Source organism: Saccoglossus kowalevskii, chromosome 4 (genome assembly GCF_978046115.1).
Source record: "Saccoglossus kowalevskii chromosome 4, keSacKowa6.1, whole genome shotgun sequence".
Lineage (NCBI taxonomy): Eukaryota > Metazoa > Hemichordata > Enteropneusta > Harrimaniidae > Saccoglossus > Saccoglossus kowalevskii.
In genome coordinates, this window is record NC_140644.1 from 21,079,880 (window position 1) to 21,101,508 (window position 21,629).

The 21,629-nt window shown below is 37.0% G+C and overlaps 1 protein-coding gene across 3 annotated transcripts; it reads right to left on the reverse strand.

Annotated features, from left to right (window-relative positions):
• Positions 1–412: 412 nt before the first annotated feature.
• On the reverse strand, positions 413–20,788 carry LOC102804751 (low affinity immunoglobulin epsilon Fc receptor-like). Of its 3 annotated transcripts, none has more exons than XM_078011936.2 (4): positions 20,653–20,788; positions 3,504–3,840; positions 2,480–2,553; positions 413–542 (listed from the first exon to the last, which is right to left on the reverse strand). In XM_078011936.2, the coding sequence occupies exons 2-4, from the start codon at positions 3,695–3,697 to the stop codon at positions 535–537; spliced, it is 276 nt and encodes a 91-aa protein (XP_077868062.1). In that variant the 5' UTR covers positions 3,698–3,840; positions 20,653–20,788; the 3' UTR covers positions 413–534. The 3 variants fall into 3 exon arrangements, with proteins under 3 accessions (XP_077868062.1, XP_077868063.1, XP_006820388.1); XM_078011937.2 differs by having other exon boundaries at positions 20,657–20,780; XM_006820325.3 differs by lacking the exon at positions 20,653–20,788 and adding an exon at positions 6,831–6,927.
• Positions 20,789–21,629: the final 841 nt, after the last annotated feature.

A 21,629-nucleotide genomic window follows, 5' to 3' on the forward strand; every position in this document is an offset into this window, starting at 1 on the left:
GTCATTGGCTAAAGTTATGCATGTGCATGAAGTTGTTAGCCTGATAAATGCTGTCTTTCGGAATAAGGTTATTGCAATAACAATTTACTTTGGAAACATTATTTGTTGTTTTTAGACAAATAAGGTATGACTTTGCTTTGCCTTTTCTTAATCTTCCGAACATACATATAACCTATATGCACGTCTGATACACGCCCAGTCTGATAGCCATTTCAATCTATGTACATACCGCTGTATTCTTCCTAGATCATAATAATATATACAACGTATTCTGACGTCAACTTCTACCCAGGCAGCTAACCAATGAACTTACACACTTACTAGACTTGTACCTGAAGACCAGTCTTAATGAAAAGTTCACTGGTTTGAGGTACTTCAATCTATATAGTAGATAACAATGAATGACAAGAAGCATGTTTCAACAGTTTTTTTTATTGATAGTTCATGTGACAGTGAATTGCTCATACGAGGAATTCATTTAAGTGCTGTACTTCTGTGCTCATCTACGTGTGCTTTGTTGGTGGTCAGGGTGGCCTAACAAACTGAAAAAGAACAGATGATAAATTGGGTAACTTATTTTATAAAAAAATAGGATATTATAAAAAAACGCTTCCAATGGACTCTCTTATCCGAGCTATTTCCCAATTTACCAAGAAATGATGGTGCTACAGTACATCAGATTTCCTACTGTTGACAAGTTTTATTGGTTTTTTAATAAATATTCACAGCCCAAAGGTTTTCAAAATTTGCAGAATCATGTAGGAGAGACAGTCACATTCGGTTATTAGGTAGAGTTTCTCCGATGGCGCCATGAATTCAATCATATTTGGTTTGCAAATGCACTGGGTGTCAATATTAAAATGATTAAAATTTGGTGAACAGTAGGAAAAAAGTTTAATCACACTGACCAACGATGGACACAGTCGAGACCAAGATGCATAATGGTTTGGTATTTCTATTTCCCACAATCTCAAATTAACATGAACATTCCACCATTGAAAAATGAAATTTCAGACAATGTCACAGAGTGACGAAGTCTTCTAAGTATTTTGGAATTCTGGTGGCTTTGTCACCTGACAAGTTTAATTGGACTACATGATGCCTTATTATCTCAACTATCAAGAGGAGTGAGGTATCACCTTGGTCAGTTGTGACATGTCGTACATTTTTACAGTCATAGACTGATGGAAGGGTTAATTCAAATGGTGCTTCTGGTAATTACTTCATGGATGTAGAAAAGAAGGTAGGCAGAGCTGGTCGTTGATTGAATTACTGACTCTGCTTATCGTTATCAGCCTGAATTGCTTTAAATAGGATATTACTGTCATTATATTGGCTTGACATTCGGAAACACTCAGTTTAGATTACTGTAAAACATGTCTTTTTAGCTAGCATGTCATTTTAGCTAATTTAGCTGATCCGCAATTTCGCCAAATTAAGGTGTCGCTAATTAGAATAAAGTATATTCTCACAGTCAGATTATTGGCACTTTGGCTAAATTAAGATTCAGTTAATTCATGCATTGAGTCAAATTCGCTAAAATGATATGTAGCTATTTCAAAATGTTTACAGTATGATTGTCGAACTTGAGAACCACAACACGTTTTTGATATCTGTTCAGCCTCCTTCAAAACTGATAATTATATGTATATACTGCGTGCATGTGAGATGTAGTTCTTATAGTGTAGGTACACCAACTAAACAACCTAATGTGTTTGGCACTTATATGTTATCGTGTTTTACCTCTAGGTTCTACGAATAATTGATGACACATTGTTGGTGTTGCATAGGTATATATATCCACTTATACTGTTGTCATGAATTTGTTTTCGCGTATCTGTTAGCCGATTATTAGCGAATGTCTGTCATTGTTTAGGCCTATTTGAAGTTTTGGACGGAACTTGGCTCAGTGATTTGGAACTAATTACCAGATAACCGCCGCTATTTAGACTACTCATTCTGACAGTTGGTATCCATAGTTATTAATGTAGTGAACGATTAATCAAAAGATATGACGTATTCAGTGCTTAGTGTGATTGGCTTTATGATTGAAGGTTACGCCCTAGAGTCTTTTTACTGCTTCGTAATTGGTTAGAGTTTTGAAAATGAATAAAGAGAGTTTGAGTTGGTCTTGGGGAGCACAGCACGATAGACGAGTCTGAGAGTCCAGTCCTGGAGAGCCTTGGGGCGAGCCTTGACGCAGTCTAAGAGTCTTGGGTCAGCCTTGCGATAGTCTTGGGGATTTTTTCCCAGGGCGCCGTGTCTTATAGAGTGCTCGATTGACCGACTAAGACGAGAGCTGAAACGTATTTCGTTGTGTGTGCCTTATTTGACTGTAAAGTATAAGTGACTTTCCCGATCCCGCACCTCAAGGGGACGAGATATAGAGACGAGACGAGACGAGATTCCCCCCTGACAAGTGTGGAGAACCCGAGAGTACAAGAATTTCCCCCTGATACTGTATTAAATTTAACGTTACCTTCCACCTCACAAATAAACGCTTTGTCTCTAATTTCTCCGCAGTATTCGTCATCCCACTGTGCAGTATCTTTCCTGTAGACATAATTTATAATGACGTATAAGTTACTGTTAATGACGTAAAGGGTGTAGTTATTTGAATATTGGAGAGTGTCTGAACGATTATTAACTGGAGGATTCTTCAATTATAGAAATGTTAAAAAATATTCACTATTTTAGTGATGTTTTGTTGAAGTAATGTCTTGTCATTGTTGTCTAATAATCATGTGATAGTAAATTCTAATTGTATAATTTATGTTTGTTTTCACGTAAAATGATGTGCCTAAAAAACGCATCAGATTTGCATTGATTGGTTATAAGAGCAACCCATATTTTGTCGTTTAAACCAATTCAATTGGGGGTTGATTAATTTCAGAAATTACATAATAACATTATACTTCCAGTATCAAGTATCAATAGAATATATATTATGTATTTTTAACGTTAAAATCATTAATATTTATGATCAATGTAAATAATAATACATTATATCCTCATAGAATAATTATACCCATACACAATTGCGCCTTATATTTTGCCCTGCAAATGCTAAATATACTAGTAAACATTATTATGGTATCACTCCAACGTGATTTCTAAATCAACTAACAACCAATTGGCCTGGCACAAAATCGTGAAAACGGAATGTTAGTTGAAATGTGGGCAAAATGTCGGCCACTGTTGCATAGCCATCGAATGAAATTGTTTTCCTGTGAGTGCAACAAAATTCTAATGGAAAAAGAAGGGCGGCTCTGCATAGTGCAAAAAAAAAACAGGATGTCAAATTTGGTGATATTAATAACTTTTTTGGCATGTTTGGAGAAAACACAAATTGCATTTTTTTTTTATTTTTCCTCCAGACACCTCATTTTCAAAAGATCCATCTTTTGCCGGATTAATGAATAACTTGTATGTACTTTATAATAAAGCTAATAAACTAATTAAATGATGAGACAAAAACTCGTTATATAACTTAAAGATCTCACCTTAGTTGTACACAATCTTGTCCACTGGGATCAAGATTATCGTTGTTGTTTGGCTCACCGGGACCCCAGTTTTCATATGGACAAACGAAACCAGATACCCACTCAAAGGTTCCTTCTACTCTTTGGTCATTGTAACCAATCCAAAATCCACTATCAATGTTTGCTCCGATATCTGATGCATTGATATGCGCCATAATCAAATCGTTCGTTGTCTGGTCGTATATTCTAACCAAGTCCCCGCCAATTGACTTGCAGTGGGTTTGTGCTTCACTCCAAGTAATTTCATCTTCGAAGAAGTGATATTCCACTGGTGTAGTGTGAGATATTATGCTGTGCTCTGTTGAAAGTCATTTAATACTGTCAATATATTTTTAATTGAAAATTTACATCATCCTCTCTTTGACACGTTAAAGTAGCAATAATAGGCTGAAAATATTCCATATAATTCCAAACCTCCAATAAAGTTATAAAAATGATTTTGGTGTGCACCTTTAAAGTTGGTTTGAAATGTTCGTATTAGATTGTGTATCAGTAAGTTGTTGTTTTTCAACCAAGAAATGATACAGGTTTGCCCATATGGGAACAATTCACTCCAAAAAAGACAAAGCAAAAAAAACCCATAAAACTGGGTGTTCAATTCACGATGTCAAAGTCGTATAAGAATTTGTTTAGTTCAAGACACAAAACAAACGACGACATATTCCACAAGAGCAAAACAACCGAAAAGTATATTACACAACATACTAGTCAAATCAGCAAGGACATTGTGCTCACTTCATGTCATTGATGTCAAACATACAGTATTATTGTTTTAGTTCACTGAACCGTTAAAGTCAAACATAAATCACCATTACATTCAATGGGCATTGATAAGTTATTTGAACTGACTAAGAGACAATATTTTCAGTTGAACGATTTACTATTCTAATTACTTTGTGACACTATTATAACACACTGCAAGTCACAATTTGCACGACATGGAATACCGAATGAACCAAAATGACAGTAGGCCACAGTTTACATGTACAAGTCAACTTTTCAAAGACTGATTTAAAGTTACTATTATATTAAGTCAAACGGAATGAAACATGGGCAAGCAAACATTAATATATTTATCAAATAATTTGAAAGTGAAAGAGAATGGTATATAACATTGTTGAATATCCCCATCAGTGGTGCTCATCAAAGTATTACAGCTAGTGCAAATGCATTGAAAAGACCAGAGATACACACCAGCAACTATCTAGGCTGGGTAACAAACGGAGAACGCATTAATACAGTAATACAGTAATGTCAATGTGTGTACTCCGAGAACCAGAGTTTCTAAACATCCTAGAAAAATCACACCTAGTTTTAACAAAATGTTTAGTCTGGATAAGAATACTATTAAGTACATTAGTCGCCATGATCTGGCCATCTGACGTGGAATGCCAAATTTGTAACATCGCAAAACTTCGATGAATATGCGTTACAGTTAGTTAACAGCTGTCACCAATCTGGTGTGCTACTCGCATGTACGTATGACATGGCAATTGCATTCAATTGTATATGTTAGTACGTCTTAACTTTCCCATGCAATAATACTTTAATCTCCACATTCCAACACCTATATTCGTGATTTTGGTGGAGTGAACTGTACTTTAGTTTTGCTTTGTCCTAAACAATAGTATTAGCTTATGTTTTTTCCTCGTTCTATAATTATATGTATTTAATGTGCTATCCGTGATATTAGTTGCGTGAAGTATTACTTCTGTTTTTGTTTTACAATCATAAAATTACTCTCTGTAGTGGATTTTCGTGTTGAATAAAATTATTATCATTATTATTATTATTTTAATACGTAATTTTCTAATGTATTGTTTAAGCCTGGACCATTTTCACACTTTTATGTGCCCCATGTCAAATGTCAACACGACTGTCTAGGACTCCTTATTTGGCATGTTATTAAGTTCTGACCAACCACGTTGACTGATGCTAGGCGTCGTAGTGACGTCACGATATCACGTGGTTTCACTTATAAATAGAGGGAGGACTCATTTAAACAGGTTTCCAATCAATGTATGTATTTCGAGTGACATGGCAACTTAACAAGGTTCGGTCACGTGGTGTCATATGAACAAGTCAGAAATATGCGAAACTTTTTTCAACTGTTCATCTACAGGCTTCACCACTGCTGAGCATTTCTAGCATGCCAATTTGATGCATTTAAGATCCAATGTTTATGACGAACTGAAAAAAAAACAGTTGGTATGTATATATATTCCTACATTACGCACAAGTCAAAACACCGCTTTTGGACATTGAAAATTGATGGACAGAACTAGTGTGATGCACGACACTGAATCTTGTTAAACCATGGAAAAATAAGAGACAAAGTCTTTATTAAACAAAGACATTAGACGATTTTCTAATGTATTTGATTTATTAAAACAGTATAGTTCGATGGCAGGATTAGCTAGGATTTGCAGGTCAAAGTTGGCCGCATTTCACACTACACTGCACAAATGTACAATATCAAGTCATGCTACAAGTCATGTCTCCCCTAAAGACATACAGGTCTTCCCGGTCACGAGTATTCAGGTGACGAAAAACAAGCACACACCAGTTCCACGAAACAAAGATTCAATTGAGAAGAACAATGCAAATATGAATATGAAGTGACGCCAGGGGTATCATTCCGAGTGATTACCAAAAGGCTTCTATATTAAACATGAGCTTTACATCAGACAACTGACATTGATGCTAAGCTGAGATCATCTTTGTAACTGTGTAATTGTATTATGAGAATATCGTCACTAATATCGTCAATGTATATGAATATGAAAGAATTTGCATTCTTTTAGGGTTTTTTTCCAGAAATTATTCTTCATACAAATAAAGATATAAATCATTCAGCAAAGGCACAATTTATTCCATGGGAAATGCTGATGCTTTGTTGGAGTTGGAAAAAATATATGTATTGTAGTACTCGGCAGATATATTGTCGGCAGAATACTGATAATGTAATCTCCAGTGTAAAAAGGTTTCTCATCAGTATCATTCTTAACGATGCAGGTAGAAACATTTGCATCTAGTATTTAAAAAATACTTGTTGGACAATGCGCAATTTAAATTTATCTTGCGGTAAACCTAAATGGTTGAATCAACATTTATATTTTGCACTTGTGTGCAAAAACGTAGCATATGGCCAGACGGGCAGCCATCGACATTTCAGCGAATGTATGTATAATCCCAACAAGCTAGCATGGCTAACAAGGCTGCAATGCACACACAAAATACTCATTCACACACAAGCAATGTGAAAGTATATTAGTTTGTCGAACCTACCTACATATGCACAGGTTGCCACGAAAAAAAGCGACAATAGAAATGCGACTATAGGGTACTTCATTTTGATGGTAGGTATATAGCAGTGCCGAAGGCTGGAAATAGTGATGCTCGCTCTTGTTACTTCATATATAGTGTCAAATGTACCCGGACACGCACGTTATCGTGATGATCTATTGTGAGCCCTAATTATGATTAAGTTATGGGTGTATACTATTATTTGATTAGATAACATTGCGTTATCTTGTTCGATCGGTGGGAGGCGATTCCATTACGAGTAAACAGCATGAGAAAACATGCGTTTTAAGCCCCCTACTCTTCTCAATTTATATAAATGAATTTGCAAAAATGTTATTTGAATCAAAACTAGGGGTGAGGATAGGAACACAAATAATTCCAGGACTTTTTTGGGCAGATGATGTAGCTTTAATAGCAAATGATGCAAGTGAACTTCAAAGTATGCTTGATATAGCAGCTCAGTGCGCTAGTAAATGGAAACTCAGTTATAACCAATCCAAGTCACAGATAATGTATTTTGGCAAGAAACTCCACAAAAAGGACACAATTTGGAAACTAGGAAACTTGACATTAAAAGAAAGTAAAACGTACAAATATTTAGGCATAACCATATCAAAAACATTGAATGATGATACACAATTTACTGAAGTTTATAAAAAAGGAATGACAATCTTAGCATATGGCAAATCAATAATTAACCAACACAACAGTTTTAATCGATTTGAGTATGGTGATGTGTTATGGCATAGCATAATCATGCCATCAATGAATTATGGGTGTGGAATATGGTTTCAGGATAGCAGAGAGTTTAAAAAGAAATTACAAAGTATTCAGTACCAATTTGGGAAATTTTTATTCAAAGTAAACAGAAATGTGGCAGGACCTGCAGTGTTGGGGGACTTAGGATGGGAAGACTTGAATTACATCCAAGATAAAGTGCGGATTCAATACCTGGATAGACTTCAGAAAATGAAAAACAATAGATGGACTAAAATAGTTTTTAAAGAAATGAATACTCAGTATAAAAACAAAGTTAAACTGGCTTGGAATTGGCCTAAATATGTAGAAAACATTCTAGTGACTAATGGCATGGATCATATCTATGGAAATGAAATACCCCCAAATCCAAAATGGATAAGAAGTTTTATCAAAATCAGTAAAGAAAATGAAATAAACATGTTTACACAAAATTTAGGAAGGATGAAATCATTAAAACACTACTGTTGGATTAAAAGAAACATTAAAAAAGAAAATTACATAATGGATCTTTATGATCATCATGGTATTCTCCCTTGTCTTTAAAACTAGGCCAAACTCTTTAGATCTTGAAGGTAACAAAATGGGATGGAAAAATTACAGGGGTAATGGAATTTGTGGAGTCTGCAATCAGGGCAAAGAAGACATTTACCACTTTCTTTATCTTTGTACGTCATCTAATCATATTAGAAAGGAATTTTATTTAGCATTAGAAACCTCACTGAGAAACAATGTTGAATCTTCATTACTAATGAATAGTTTTCTTTCAGGGGGGTTGAATTATAGGTTCAATTTCCTTTTTGGTGATACACTATGGAACATAAATGAAAATGTGGGAAATACCTCATCAGCTTTAATTAGGAAATATGTAACTGATTTATGGCAATATAGAAAAGAAATGATGAATGAAATTTAAATATATGTATCACTGTTTTCATGCTGCCGATACAACGGTTGAATAAACATTATTATTATTATGTCGAACAATTCATACAAAGTCAAACGCACGCGACGGCCGTTCGTGATACTTTAATAAATTATTCTAAACTATATTGAGCTACTGTTGCTTAAATAAACAAAAATCGCACAGAAAGCTTCGGCTTATATGTAGTATCATCCAATATACGGTTGACTGAAATAGCTATAGATTTTCAACAAGCTTTTTTTTAGGCACCAAATTCTTTACATAATTGTTATTGCGATGCCTCAAGCTTATCAAAAACCATTGCCTTATCACTGGGTATTTTGATATAGAAAGGGATGTAAAACAGGGGACCAGGTTTCACCCGCTCTCTTTATTTTATCTCTGGAGTTGCTCTTGGTGTCACTAAGAATGGACGACCCTGTCCATGGAATTGTAGAATAAAATGACTGTAATATTGAATTTTCAGCTTTTGCAGACGATTTGTCGTGTTTCTTGGAAGGTGTTGCATCAGAAAACAGATTACTTGCTCATCTTGATAAGTTTCATGTTTGCTCAGAATTAAGTATCAAAACTGAAGCAATATAGCTTGGGCGGTCACGTACCCGTAAACATTTACCAGTGTATTGACCTTCTGAACCGATTAAAATTGTCGGGATATACTTCTTCTATTAGGGCGGTAAATCCTATAACCTGAACAGTCATAGACTCTATCCAGAATTGTATACAGAAGAATTTACTTTATAAAATTATTGATCTACCTAAAACTTTTGCTTTTATTTAATAATATTGTGGTCAAAACAGAGAACATATTAAACATATCCACTACTAGTAACACCTGAGCGGACGAAATGATCACACGGTGTATATTCACCAATGACGGTTACAGTGAGTTCAAAGCAATAATGTTTTGATCGTATGTTTTGGCTTTTCAAATTTGACGATGCATCATCACATATAAACTACAAGTATTACATGCATGAGACGTTCAAATGTGCTGAATCTTGAAATCTGGTCACATCTGACTACATCTTGACTAAAAACCGTGCATTCATAGACGTAGAGCCACGCACGCTGCTTAAGATGCGTTTAAATGGTCAGGACGTAAGATAGTATGTGGCGGGCTTTCGGCGGGCATTGTACGCACTATCACGAGTAATCGTCGTAATTATTGTTATTATATTATATATTAAGCACGCTGCTGTTGGTAAATCGGCACGCCGAGTCCGATAAAACGTTCAAACGCAAATATATCGGCCATGTCATCGTTCTAATTGGAGATATGAGACTGTTGTTATTCTTAATAATTACACATACTCGTGATAGTGGCCTGTCTGAAACACGTGTTTGTTCTTATGTGGGTGTCAACGATGTACTCAGCGATGTACTGTATGTGCCTGGACATACAGCTTCGTGTTGTTTAAAGAATGTGACGTTCTCATGTAGCAGACAACGACGGCATGAAGCGAGATAAACTCGTCAACCGAATGAAGTTGGCAGTCGATAAGTGAGGTTTTGGGAAAAGAAGTTCCAGATATTATCGTTATTGTTGTTGTTCATTTTGTGTGACAAGTTATCCACAATGGCGGTGGCCCAGGGGGAACAGAGGGGCGGTCGCCCCTCAAAATGCAGGAAATAGCGTTTCAGAGGGTCTAAATTTAATTTTTTTTAAAGAAGGCATGGCCCGGACCCCCCCCCCCCCCGAGTAAGGTCGCGCTTTTGGCGCGAGGTTGGTGAGCAGATCTCGCCCCTCCATGTACTATTTCGTACCGCCACCTATGACAGCATTTGACTGTGTTCAATTGAAAAACAAATAATATAGATAAAGTTACAATATGTTGATACCTGTGTTTTTAATCTCCCTTGTTGTTGGGACCACTCATGGATATTACTAGTATTATCACTTTTGTAGTTGGTACCACTCAGGGATAATGTTATCCCTTCTTTTCTTGGACCCACCCGGAGAAAATATTATCACCTTTGTAGTTGGTACCACTCAGGGATAATGTTATCCCTTTTTTTCTTGGAACCACCCAGAGATAATATTATCACCTTTGTAGTTGGTACCACTCAGGGATAATGGTATCCCTTCTTTTCTTGGAACCACCCAGAGATAATATTATCACCTTTGTAGTTGGAACAACTCAGGGATAATGTTATCCCTTCTTTTCTTGGAACCACCCAGAGATGATGTTATCACTTTTGTAGTTGGTACCACTCAGGGATAATGGTATCCCTTCTTTTCTTGGAACCACCCAGAGATAATATTATCACCTTTGTAGTTGGTACCACTCAGGGATAATGTTATCCCTTCTTTTCTTGGAACCACCCAGAGATGATGTTATCACCTTTGTAGTTGGAACAACTCAGGGATAATGTTATCCCTTCTTTTCTTGGTACCACACAGAGATAATATTATCACCTTTGTAGTTGGAACCACTAAGGGATAATGTTATCACTTCTTTTCTTGGAACCACCCAGAGATAATATTATCACATTTGTAGTTGTTACCACTCACAAAATGGATTTGATCCAAATTAAACAAACTGAACCCTTTCTTCAAATGGTGTTGGCCAAGCCTCTATCTGAAAGTCATTCAATTAATGGAAGTCAAATACACTGGTAACCATAATTAGGGATTGGTTATGTTCTCCGGTAGGGGGTGCCGAGGGAAATCAGGAGGACCAAGCTATTTTAAAATTGAATAAAAAGGGGGGGGTGCCTTTTTACATTGCCTGGGAAGGGGCCTGTCAATTTTGTTATGCACAGAAAAAAACATACTATTTGTTTAAACAGACACAATATTTAAAGAAAATTTGTTATTGCACACAAATATTTAACTTCATGAACCTTCTTTTAATGTTATGACTATAAATGGTCATGGTCAATTTAATGGTCATGACCATAATATTGATGATGCCCTCGCCTTCCGCTCTGGTATCATCAATAATATGGTCATGACCGCCATCTCTTGGGAAGGCAACAAATCGTGATTTTACCCTCACAAGCATGTGTTACTATTCAAATATAACATGGCCTGGTATATGAACTATTTGTAACTCTTAAATGTCAATATCACCAGTCGTGAGTTATTTAAGATAACGATAAAATAATTGGTTATTGAGAGCTGAAAGGAGAGCTGAACTGACATTAACGAATGATTCGAAGTGCATATTAACTGTCATTGATTTACGTTGTGGCGTGAATTTGAAACAGATTTACAGTGCGAGTAGACTGTTACTGTTAGTATTTGCAAATTCTGTTAATATTCAGTATTTAGTACTGTGGGTATACTGTGTAGATATTTAGTTTTGGTAGATTGCCTATAGTTTTAGCTATTGAGTTAGAGTGGACTATCTGTCTTGGATAAGCTTGTAGCTGTACTGACAGCTAAGATGGCAGCTCGTCAAGATCGTGAGCAGGATGTGGCTGAAGCTTTAATACAACTTGGTGAACAGAATCCTGATCCAACGGTACAACCACCTGGTGTACAGAATCAACACGTGTTGCTACTCGAGCGGGAGCGACATGAACATGATCTGCATATTAGACAGCTGGAAGAAAGACAGGGAAGTCAGCGACAAGAATTTCAACTTGAGATTACAAACAGAACATCTCAAAAATACAAAGACAGAGACTTCTGTCAGGAAAGACTCTTGATGCATACTTTAAAATTCCTTATCCAAAAGTGAAGACTATAAGGAAGTTCGTAAAGTGATCTTGAAATGATATGAACTTACTGGTGAGGCATATCGTGTGAAATTCAGAACCACCAGAAAGCAGAAAAATTATTCATATGGTGAATGGAGAAATGGATACATTGATCATTGCTTGGATGCTCAGGGAGTAGTATTTTTGAGAAAATGAAAGACTGGATCCTGGTGGAACAACTGTTGGAACAGACCCCTCCATATCTGCAAGTTTAATTTGGCTTAGGGAAAGGAAGCCTAAAAATACTGATGACTTAGTCGAGATGGCAGATCATTATTTGGAAACCCGCAAGAAACAAGAACGTAGCAATTGGCGTTTCAATGATAACAAGAAAACAGACAATCAACAAACAGATAAGTCAACTGAACAAACACAAGCAAAACCAAAGCCCATTCTTACATGTTATACTTGTCATATCCCAGGATATAAAGCGAATGCCTGTCCTAATACGAAAATGGTGCAGAACGTCAGAAAGCGTTGCATTGTCATCCGCAGAAGTTCCAAATACCAAAGAACATGTAAAGACAAAACAGAGAGGTAACCGACATAGACACCCAGGAATAATGGATGGTCAAGCAGTCAGTATAATAAGAGACACTGGATGTGATCAAACGATTGTTCACTCTGCTTTTGTATCCTCTGAAGCTTATTTAGTAAATCAGTTTGTAAACATAGAATTTGCTGATGGTAGTTCCAAAGTACTACCAATGGTTGTTGTCAGTGTAAAGAGTGTTTGTTATGATGGAAAAATTGTTGCTGCTGTATTAGAAACTCTGCCTAATGACATTGAGGAAACAGATGACGAATGGTGCTCGCGTGCACTACTGGTGATGTGTAGTCAGGCGCGACGACAAAAAGAAAGGTTGCGTGAGGAACTGATTGACGTGCAGAAAACTGGTGTACTGCCCAAGTCAACTGATGTTGAAGTAGTTGAGTTTCCTATACAAAATACACAGAACAATGATAAACCTGAAGATAGTACAGCAGGTGAAAGTGTGGTACAGCTTGAAGAATAAGTCTTACCTAGTTTATTTGAGGAGAGAAATGCGGAAGCGCAAACAACTGCTGAACCCGTTAATACTGAACATGTACCTGAAGACAGTATGCACAATATGTAAATAACACAAGAGGAAGAGATAGTTGTGTTTGATATAGGTCCGACAGAACTGAAAGAATTACAGACATCTTGTACTACTTTATCAGGACCGCGTAGACTGGCTGTTGCTTCAAAGCAGGCTGCAACTGAAGATGCTTGTTTTATTGGGAAGATGGTTTACTATATAGAGAGTGGACTCTAAGGTCTAAAACTTGTACAATACTACACCAGTTGGTCATACCTCAACGTTGTCGACAAACTCTTTGATGCTTAGCACATGACATACCACTTGCAGGTCATTTAGGTGTGGAGAAAACTAAAAGAAGGCTACTTCAACACTACTATTGGCCAGGAATCTTTATGGATGTGGCCAAATATTGTTGCACATGTGAGGCATGTCAGAAGGCTGCAAATAAAAAGGTTGGCGTTAAAGCTAAACTCATCCCGTTGCCTGTGTTAGAAACACCTTTCCAGCGCATAGCCATATACATGATTGGTCTACTACCCCGCACAAAGCGTGGCAATCGATAAGTTTAACCATATACGATTACGCTACTAGATACCCTGAGGCTATACTGGTACCTACCTTAGAAGCTGAATATATTGCTGAGGAACTGGTGACTGTGTTTAGTCGAGTTGGAATACCGAAGGAGACATTATCGGATCAAGGCACACACTTTCTATCACATTTAATGAAAGACTTGTGTAAGTTGAAAAGATGAAAACATCGCCTTACCATCCCATGGCAAATGGTCTGGTAAAGAATTTAAATGGTACTTTGAAGTCCATGTTGAAAAAGTTTGTGAGTACAAACCCAGACAGTTGGGACAGATATATTCCATACTTGTTGTTTACCTATAGAGAAGTGCCTCAAGCATCCACAGGCTTTGCACCGTTTGAACTGCTCTATGGTCGGCAAGTGAGAGGACATTAGCAGTTATGAGAGAATCGTGGACAGGTGAACTACCACCTGGAGAAAATATGGTACAATTTGTAGTTGAAACAATTGATAAGTTAGCACAAAAGTCAGATCTAGCTCAGCAGAACCTCACAAAAGCATTAAAGTGCTAATCTTGTTACCATCGCCTACCAACAAAATACAAGCGCAGTGGCAAGGGCCATACAAGATAACCAGAAAAGTGTCTCCGATAGACTATGAAGTAGAGATGGGCAACAAAAGATGCAAAAAGTGTATCATGTGAATATGCTACGAAAATGGTTCTCAGGAGAAGGTACAGCCTTCCTAGTCAGAGTAAAAGAAGATGAGAACTTTACAGAAAGTTTACCAGTTGAGATGTCTGTCTGTCAGTTAATGGCATCAAACTAAACTTGAAAAGATGTTGAACTGCACAAAGGATTAACATCAGAACAGAAACAAGAAGTAAATACACTGTTAGAGAAATATAGTGATCTCTTCACTATTCGGTCACTACACAAGAACGAACTATATATCAAAGACCGTATAGAATTCCGGAATCCCTGAAAGAACTGAGCTCGATGTTAGCAGCTGGAATAATAGAAAAGTCTAGTAGCCCATATGCTGCTCCAGTTGTACTTGTCAAGAAAAAGGATGAGACTTGGTGATTCTGTGTGAACAATAGAGAATTGAACAAAGTGACACAGTTTCGCCTTATGCAAATGATTCTAGCAGATCAAAATTATGCAAATGCATATTTTGATGACATCAACATCGCTCATATGACCTGGTCAGATCATATTGCGCATCTGAAACAGCTACTAGCTAAAGTGAAAGAAGCAGGATTGACAATACGTTCCTGAAATCGCAATTCTGGGCCATATTGTTGGAGGTGGAAACGTAAAACCTCAACAAAGTAAGATACAAGCTGTTGAAGATTTTCCGCAACCTGTCACAAAAACCGATGTTCGATCATACATTGGTCTGGTAGGGTATTACAGGCGATTTATACCTGAGTTTTCAGATATTGTGATCCCCTTGACAGACCTAACAAAGAAAGGAGTACCCATGAAAGTACATTGGACTCAAACGAGCGTTGACGACCTACCCAGTACTACAAAATCCAGACTTTAGTGAACCATTCATCATCCAAGTAAATGCAAGCAACACAGGACTTGGTGCTGTGCTTAGCCAGGTGAATAATGATGGCCAAATACATCCTATAGCTTATCTAAGTAGAAAGCTGGTTCCAAGGGAGATAAACTATTCCACTATAGAGCGAGAGTGTTTAGGTATTGTTTGGGCCATACAAGTATTACATCATTATGTGTTTGGTAGGCATTTTACTGTTCAAACTGACCACCAAACATTACGTTGGTTAGGACTCATGAAGGATAAGAATCAGAGGTTATTACAATGGAGTCTGATATTACAAGAATACTCTTTCGATATTGTACATCGTAAAGGCATAGATAACATTAATGCCGATGGTTTATCCTGTGCTTGGGCAAGTTAGGTTGTGCGAAAAGCAAACAAAGATTTGTAGTGTTGTGTTACAGTTTTTGGCGATCCGCTCAGCTAGGATTGCCCTTATAATCACTTTTGTCGTTTTGTGTGTGTGTGTGTCTGTGTGTGTACATTTCCAGTGTTTTCACGTATGATTTCTTCTGTGATTTTTTTGGCTTGGCCGATTTCTTTCAAACTTAGCAGGTAGGTCACACCTTCACCCTAGTTATAAGGAAAAATCTGAAAAAAATTTTTGGTCTGGTTTTTGCATAGCTTCGCGCCAAATGTATCTCCTCCTACAAATTTGGGATAAAACACTTCAGACATAGCTCATTCTACTCAGCTTGAGTGTGGGCACAAAGTTACTATTTGAATTTTTGATATCTGTTTTCATTACCGAGAAATTTTGCCCCAAAGTTGGGGTAACTTTTCACCAGCAATGGCTCGACTGGTTTTGTTCATACTTCACAGGTAGGTCGTGCCGTCACAAATTGGAAAAAAATCCTGACCCACCACTGCCATTGCAACATCCAAAAACTGATTTTTGAATACTTTCGCCCCAAATGTATTACCTCCAACCAGTTTTGTACACAGTCAGCTGGCATCGGTGTCGCTGGGTGTATATGATAAAGGGAAATTGTGCAACCAAATTTGCCGTTGAGTTTGCAGTTTTTCGCCAATAAAAAAATAATTAAGGCAACAACTCACGGTTTTTCAGCATTTTTGTAATAAAGACATTATTCTCTATCAATAATCCGCCCAAAACAGGAACATTTCTACTAATTCTTGTGTTTTTTCAACGTTTTTCGAAAAACGTGCGATTAGGCTGCGAAAGTAGAACATTCCGGAGGGGGCGAAATGGAAGAGCCAAATTTAACGCGTAAAAATAGAACGCGTATTTTGACCTCTATGCGGTCATTGCCAAAGAGCCCTGCGTCCATCGCCTGGCGATGCTCTTCTGTTTCACCAGTTGCATTTTTCTGACTAAAATTTGGGCAGTACTGTCAGTCACGAAAATTGATGAATAAATTAATACACATAAAATATGAATCACGAGGCTAATTCAATGGTCACCGAACACTCCACTACTAAACAATATGTGGTAAGATAGTAAGTAGCGTACTGTATATTTGACCCAGATTTGATTGACAAGCGTGGTACAGTTTTTTGCGCGTGTCCGTAATAACGCGCACAAAGGATTGTGGAACAGAGTTCTTTATTTGCTGGCATTCTTGACTTTTGACTGCATTTTTTTTTTAACATTTTAGAGTAAATGCTTCTGATATGCTCTTACATTGCTTAATATCCGTCTGAAATTCTGGACTGTGGTCATATTTTTCGATTAGGAGTCGTATATTTAAATAACTCACCGTGACTAGTGTTTTGCATTATGAAGTATATTATTATGAAGGTCAACACACTGTACTTTAGGCAAATATTTATCATTTCGTTATTTCATTATTTTGCTTTCCAGCATTTACAGGAAACGCTTCATTCTAGAAAATGCTATCGCAAAACGGTTGGAAATAATAAATGTAAAAGCAGAATACGTCCTAGCAATTAACTAAGTGACTTCTAAAGACTGAATGGTGTTTGCGAACTTCGTATTAGTTATAAACCGATGTTAGCTTCACGTTTATGTCACACCATGGAAACAGCCAAAAACATGTTGCTTGTTTTTGAGCGGAGCGGATCGCCAACCAGCCTACCGGCTTGTACTATTGTAAGTTAGATTTTATTGAAAATATTATGCATTCTGTTACGCTATAGCATGATTTGATATTAGCTGTTTACTTCCTGTACCCTTACCATTTTATTCAGAAACCAGTTTCTGACTTTGTAAGGGCGGAGGAGTGTGACGTTTTTGGGACTACTTTATTGCATGCGTCAGAATACATATTTTTGTAATGGTGTGATATGTCACCTGATAACCCGAGTGTATTGATATGTAAAAAAGTAGTGCTGTTGGTGTAACTGAGTAATAAACAAGAAGTTAAGTTTGAAAGCTCTCTGGTTTCTTTGATGTTTTGTGTGTTCCTGATTCAACACATCACAATGACATTAATTCTTAACTCCGATGAAAAAATCAGTTACTGTGACAAAGCCCTACTCACTGCGAAAGCTGCTCTCCTCGAAGCTACCAGTAATATACCAATAGATCAAAATTTCTTGGGGGTCACTGTATTTTCAGATGATTTGAAGGGGGACACCATTTTTTTTTTGGGGGGGGGGGAGGGGGGGTCTTTTCATACTTTCACGAAATCAGATTGTCCTGCATCCCAAAGCCAACGAAAATGACCAGTCTTATGCAATCTACATGCATGGGAAAGGTCATGTAATTGCGACAGCTGCAAGCTGAAACGAAACAAGGTTAACAAAATGTACACAACTGTACAAGATAACGTCAGAAAATGTGACAAAACTTGTCCTTCATACAGAGTACCTCGGTTAGACGGGACAGCGGAATGGGAAATCATGCAGATGGCGAGAAGTCGTGCATTACTATATCCGTAAATATATTTATCTTTTCCCCCGGGATTTCCCCCACAGTGAGTGATACAATCATTGGACATGACGTCATCAGTACAACGGAAATATTTTATGTACGAATATGCGAGAGAACTTTTACATTGACGTCATTAGTGCGTTCGATTGTGGGTCACGTATGCCTGGCGTCCGTCCCTGTTCTGAATAACGCATGCCCCTAATAATAAAAACCCACTTGGAGTAACAAATAAAGTTTCCTTTGTATGGTTAATATGGGTGGTGAGTATGCGCGGGAATTGAGTCCCAAGGGACGATAACAACACACGCTAAAAACGCAAAGGCTCATGGGTAGACGCTTGTTCGTAAACAATGACACGCTAAGGCGCAGGTAACGACTCCCCGGCTTTAGTAATTAGGTGATAATTTCAAGTGCAGGTGCATGGGTTGCCATTTGGTGTTGTTTTGCACATTCACCCAGTTTTATTTGTACTTCCCTTACCGGTGCGCAAGTGAATATTTTCACATCAATCAGCATTTCGAGAAACTTCTTATTCACCATCCTGCGATGTTGGTTTTGTTTTATTGCTTGAATTACCATCCAGGTGTCTATTGACTGTGTTTAATCATGTAGGTTATTTCTGTTTTACCTCCATGATGTCCTGTTCGATATGTGACTCATAGCGACGTATACAACGCGTGTAAAATACATTGTTTATTTTCATGAAATTCAAACACGCACTGCGCGACGACCACCGTGCTTTAAATGGGTTTTCTTCGCGGTGCTTTTGCTCGTCACCAGTGTTTCCAGATACGTTTTACAGTGAACTTTGGGCGTGTTTTTGTTCAGACGTGGTGTTTGTGAGCCACTGCTATATTTTGCTATATTCTAAGGAATTATATTTCAGATTTACACACCAAAATTCTTTATTCTTGTTGATACGGACTAATTAACAAAATCGTATCATATAATAGATCTCCCCCAGACTAACTACAAAATGTACACTATAATATCAATACAACATACATAATAATATTCTTTGAAACACTTTCTTTTTAAAATCCAAAATCAACAAAAATAGACAATACATGTATGTCTTATTTCAATCATTAGGGATTGGTCAGTTACTTCGGCCTGGGGGGGGGTAGGTGGATCAGTAGGGGGGGGGTTACCCTGTTTTTGATTGTGTGAATAGGGAAACCTTGTTTTTGATATCATGTTTTCCAGAATTCACACACGCGCTCATGCATATATTTTTTTAAATTGTATTTCAAAACAAATGATAAAAAAGTTAATTGTACAAATGTGTTCTTAATATTAACTATTACCTATAAATTTGTTGATGCAAAAAATATTATAGGCAAAATATTTTGAGGTTAAAGTTGCCAAATAACTAACAGATTATGCAATGCGGCTAGAACCCCAATTATACAGTTAAGTTTTAAACACATCCCAAGTCCATGTGCTGCTGATATCAGATTATTTTATTTAAAGTCTGAAGTCACCATTGTATAAGATATTTACTGGATTTATCCAATTATAACAGGAGACGGAAAGACAACACAGCAATTAGTACAAAGAGCAGTGACAGTTTTTGTTCGGCAAATCAAAAAAGTTAAATTTGTGAAAATGCTGTTATATAAATTAAAATAAATGATGAAAAAATGAATAAATAGTTTTTTTGTTTTTTTAACTTTTAAATATGCATATTTTGCTCTGTAAAATACCAAAATCCAACACAAATTTAAGCAAAATCAAAGTTTCCTTTGTTTTCATAAGCACATAATAATATAATGTTGGGGGGGGGAGGTCACCCACTTTTTTTATTTGATAGGGGGTGGGTCGACTGAGATTTAGAGCTGGCAAAATGGAATCTGCCGACCCCCCCTAGGCCGAAGTAACTGACCAATCCCTTATATTGCCGACCTAAACAACTGAGCGTGTCAACACCGATAGAGGGCGAAATATACATTAAATCATGGCGGACGGAAAAAGAAGTTAAAACCTGACAGGGAATAACTATCGCGATTATTAGCCTCACTAATTTTTCTGTCCGGTGATATAGTCATGGCAACCGCCAGCGATGAACCAGGCGATGCAGGAAATCGATTTATTGACCCATTTAATGCGCTCCTGTTTGACGTGGCAGACGAAATTAACCATGGTAAGTGGCGCGGCTCATGGAGCTAAATGCTGGTGTGTTGCAAGGGTTCCTGAAGGGCTCATACCACTAATTGAATTTCCATAGACGACAATGTTAACATATGACGAGATTGCTATATGAAAATGACGAAGAAAGTTGAAAATATGGCTCAAAAATGGGAAACCAACATGCCAGTAATCAACCATATGAAAAAAACTAACATGTTGGCCAGCTCAAACTCTTGCAAATCTCAGGTAAACAAGACACACCTACTGTATTTGGATTGCACCAAGAGAAATCACTGGAAAAACACCAAGATTAGAACATCTATTAACACACAGAATAAACCCACAGGTACACAGCCGCTAAGTAGTAAACAAAAGACCTCATGTTGGTCTCACCTCTGACCCAGGTGATTACGCCCTCAAACAGGGAGCACCTGAGAAAAATAATATTTAAAAAATTTCATTGGTTCTTGCTAGGCATTTAAATTGATTGGTTAATTAGTGGCATGAGACCTTAAGAGAAATAAGAAGGTTTAATAAAGTTCTTGTTGATCTTATATATGATGGAATATCATTAGACGAGTAATTTCCCATGCAAAAAAAATCCCCAAAATTTAAACCCTGGGAGTTATTTATCAAAATCTACCACTTGGTGGCGCCCTATACCCAGACAATTAGTTGTAGAAAGTGGCAACATACACACTCAGCATAACACCAAAATAGATGGTAGGCAATGAATATAAGCCTGATTATTAGATGCAGTACTGTAAAATATAATGTTCTCATTCACCACAAACAAGTACAGACCAACGTTTGGCATGATTAGTAATTTTAATTAATTTCTAGAAATAATACATAGAATAATGACAATTAAAAGTAGTTTATTACTATAATTTAAAAAAAAAAAAAATCTACTGAATCAAAAGTCTTAATTCATCAGCTCATTATTTCTCCAATTAATTAAAAACAAAAAAACAATTCCACGGTATCTGCATTTAGGCCGGAGACCTGTGACGGGCAACCTTGGATATACCAAAACACAACAGTGGTTTGATTTACCATGGCCACACATAGAATTTGCTCAACATAAAAAGCTTAATCAAATCTTATGTGAAAAAAAGTAGTTCAACGAAACAATTTTATGATTTAAAAAGAAATAAAAATAAAAATATACAAACAAGAAAAGGATCTAGGAGCAGCCATTGGTTAAGTAGTGGCATGAGACCTGAAGACGTACCTAC

What these genes read in the sequence shown, in the direction of transcription:
- LOC102804751 (XM_006820325.3), bottom strand. Translation starts at nt 6,894, where the DNA reads ATGAAGTACCCTATAGTCGCATTTCTATTGTCGCTTTTTTTCGTGGCA. An exon ending in GGCAACCTGTGCATATGTAG is followed by an intron (nt 3,841 to 6,830) that starts GTAGGTTCGACA and finishes GACTTTCAACAG; the next exon opens with AGCACAGCATAATATCTCAC. An exon ending in CAAGATTGTGTACAACTAAG is followed by an intron (nt 2,554 to 3,503) that starts GTGAGATCTTTA and finishes TTATGTCTACAG; the next exon opens with GAAAGATACTGCACAGTGGG.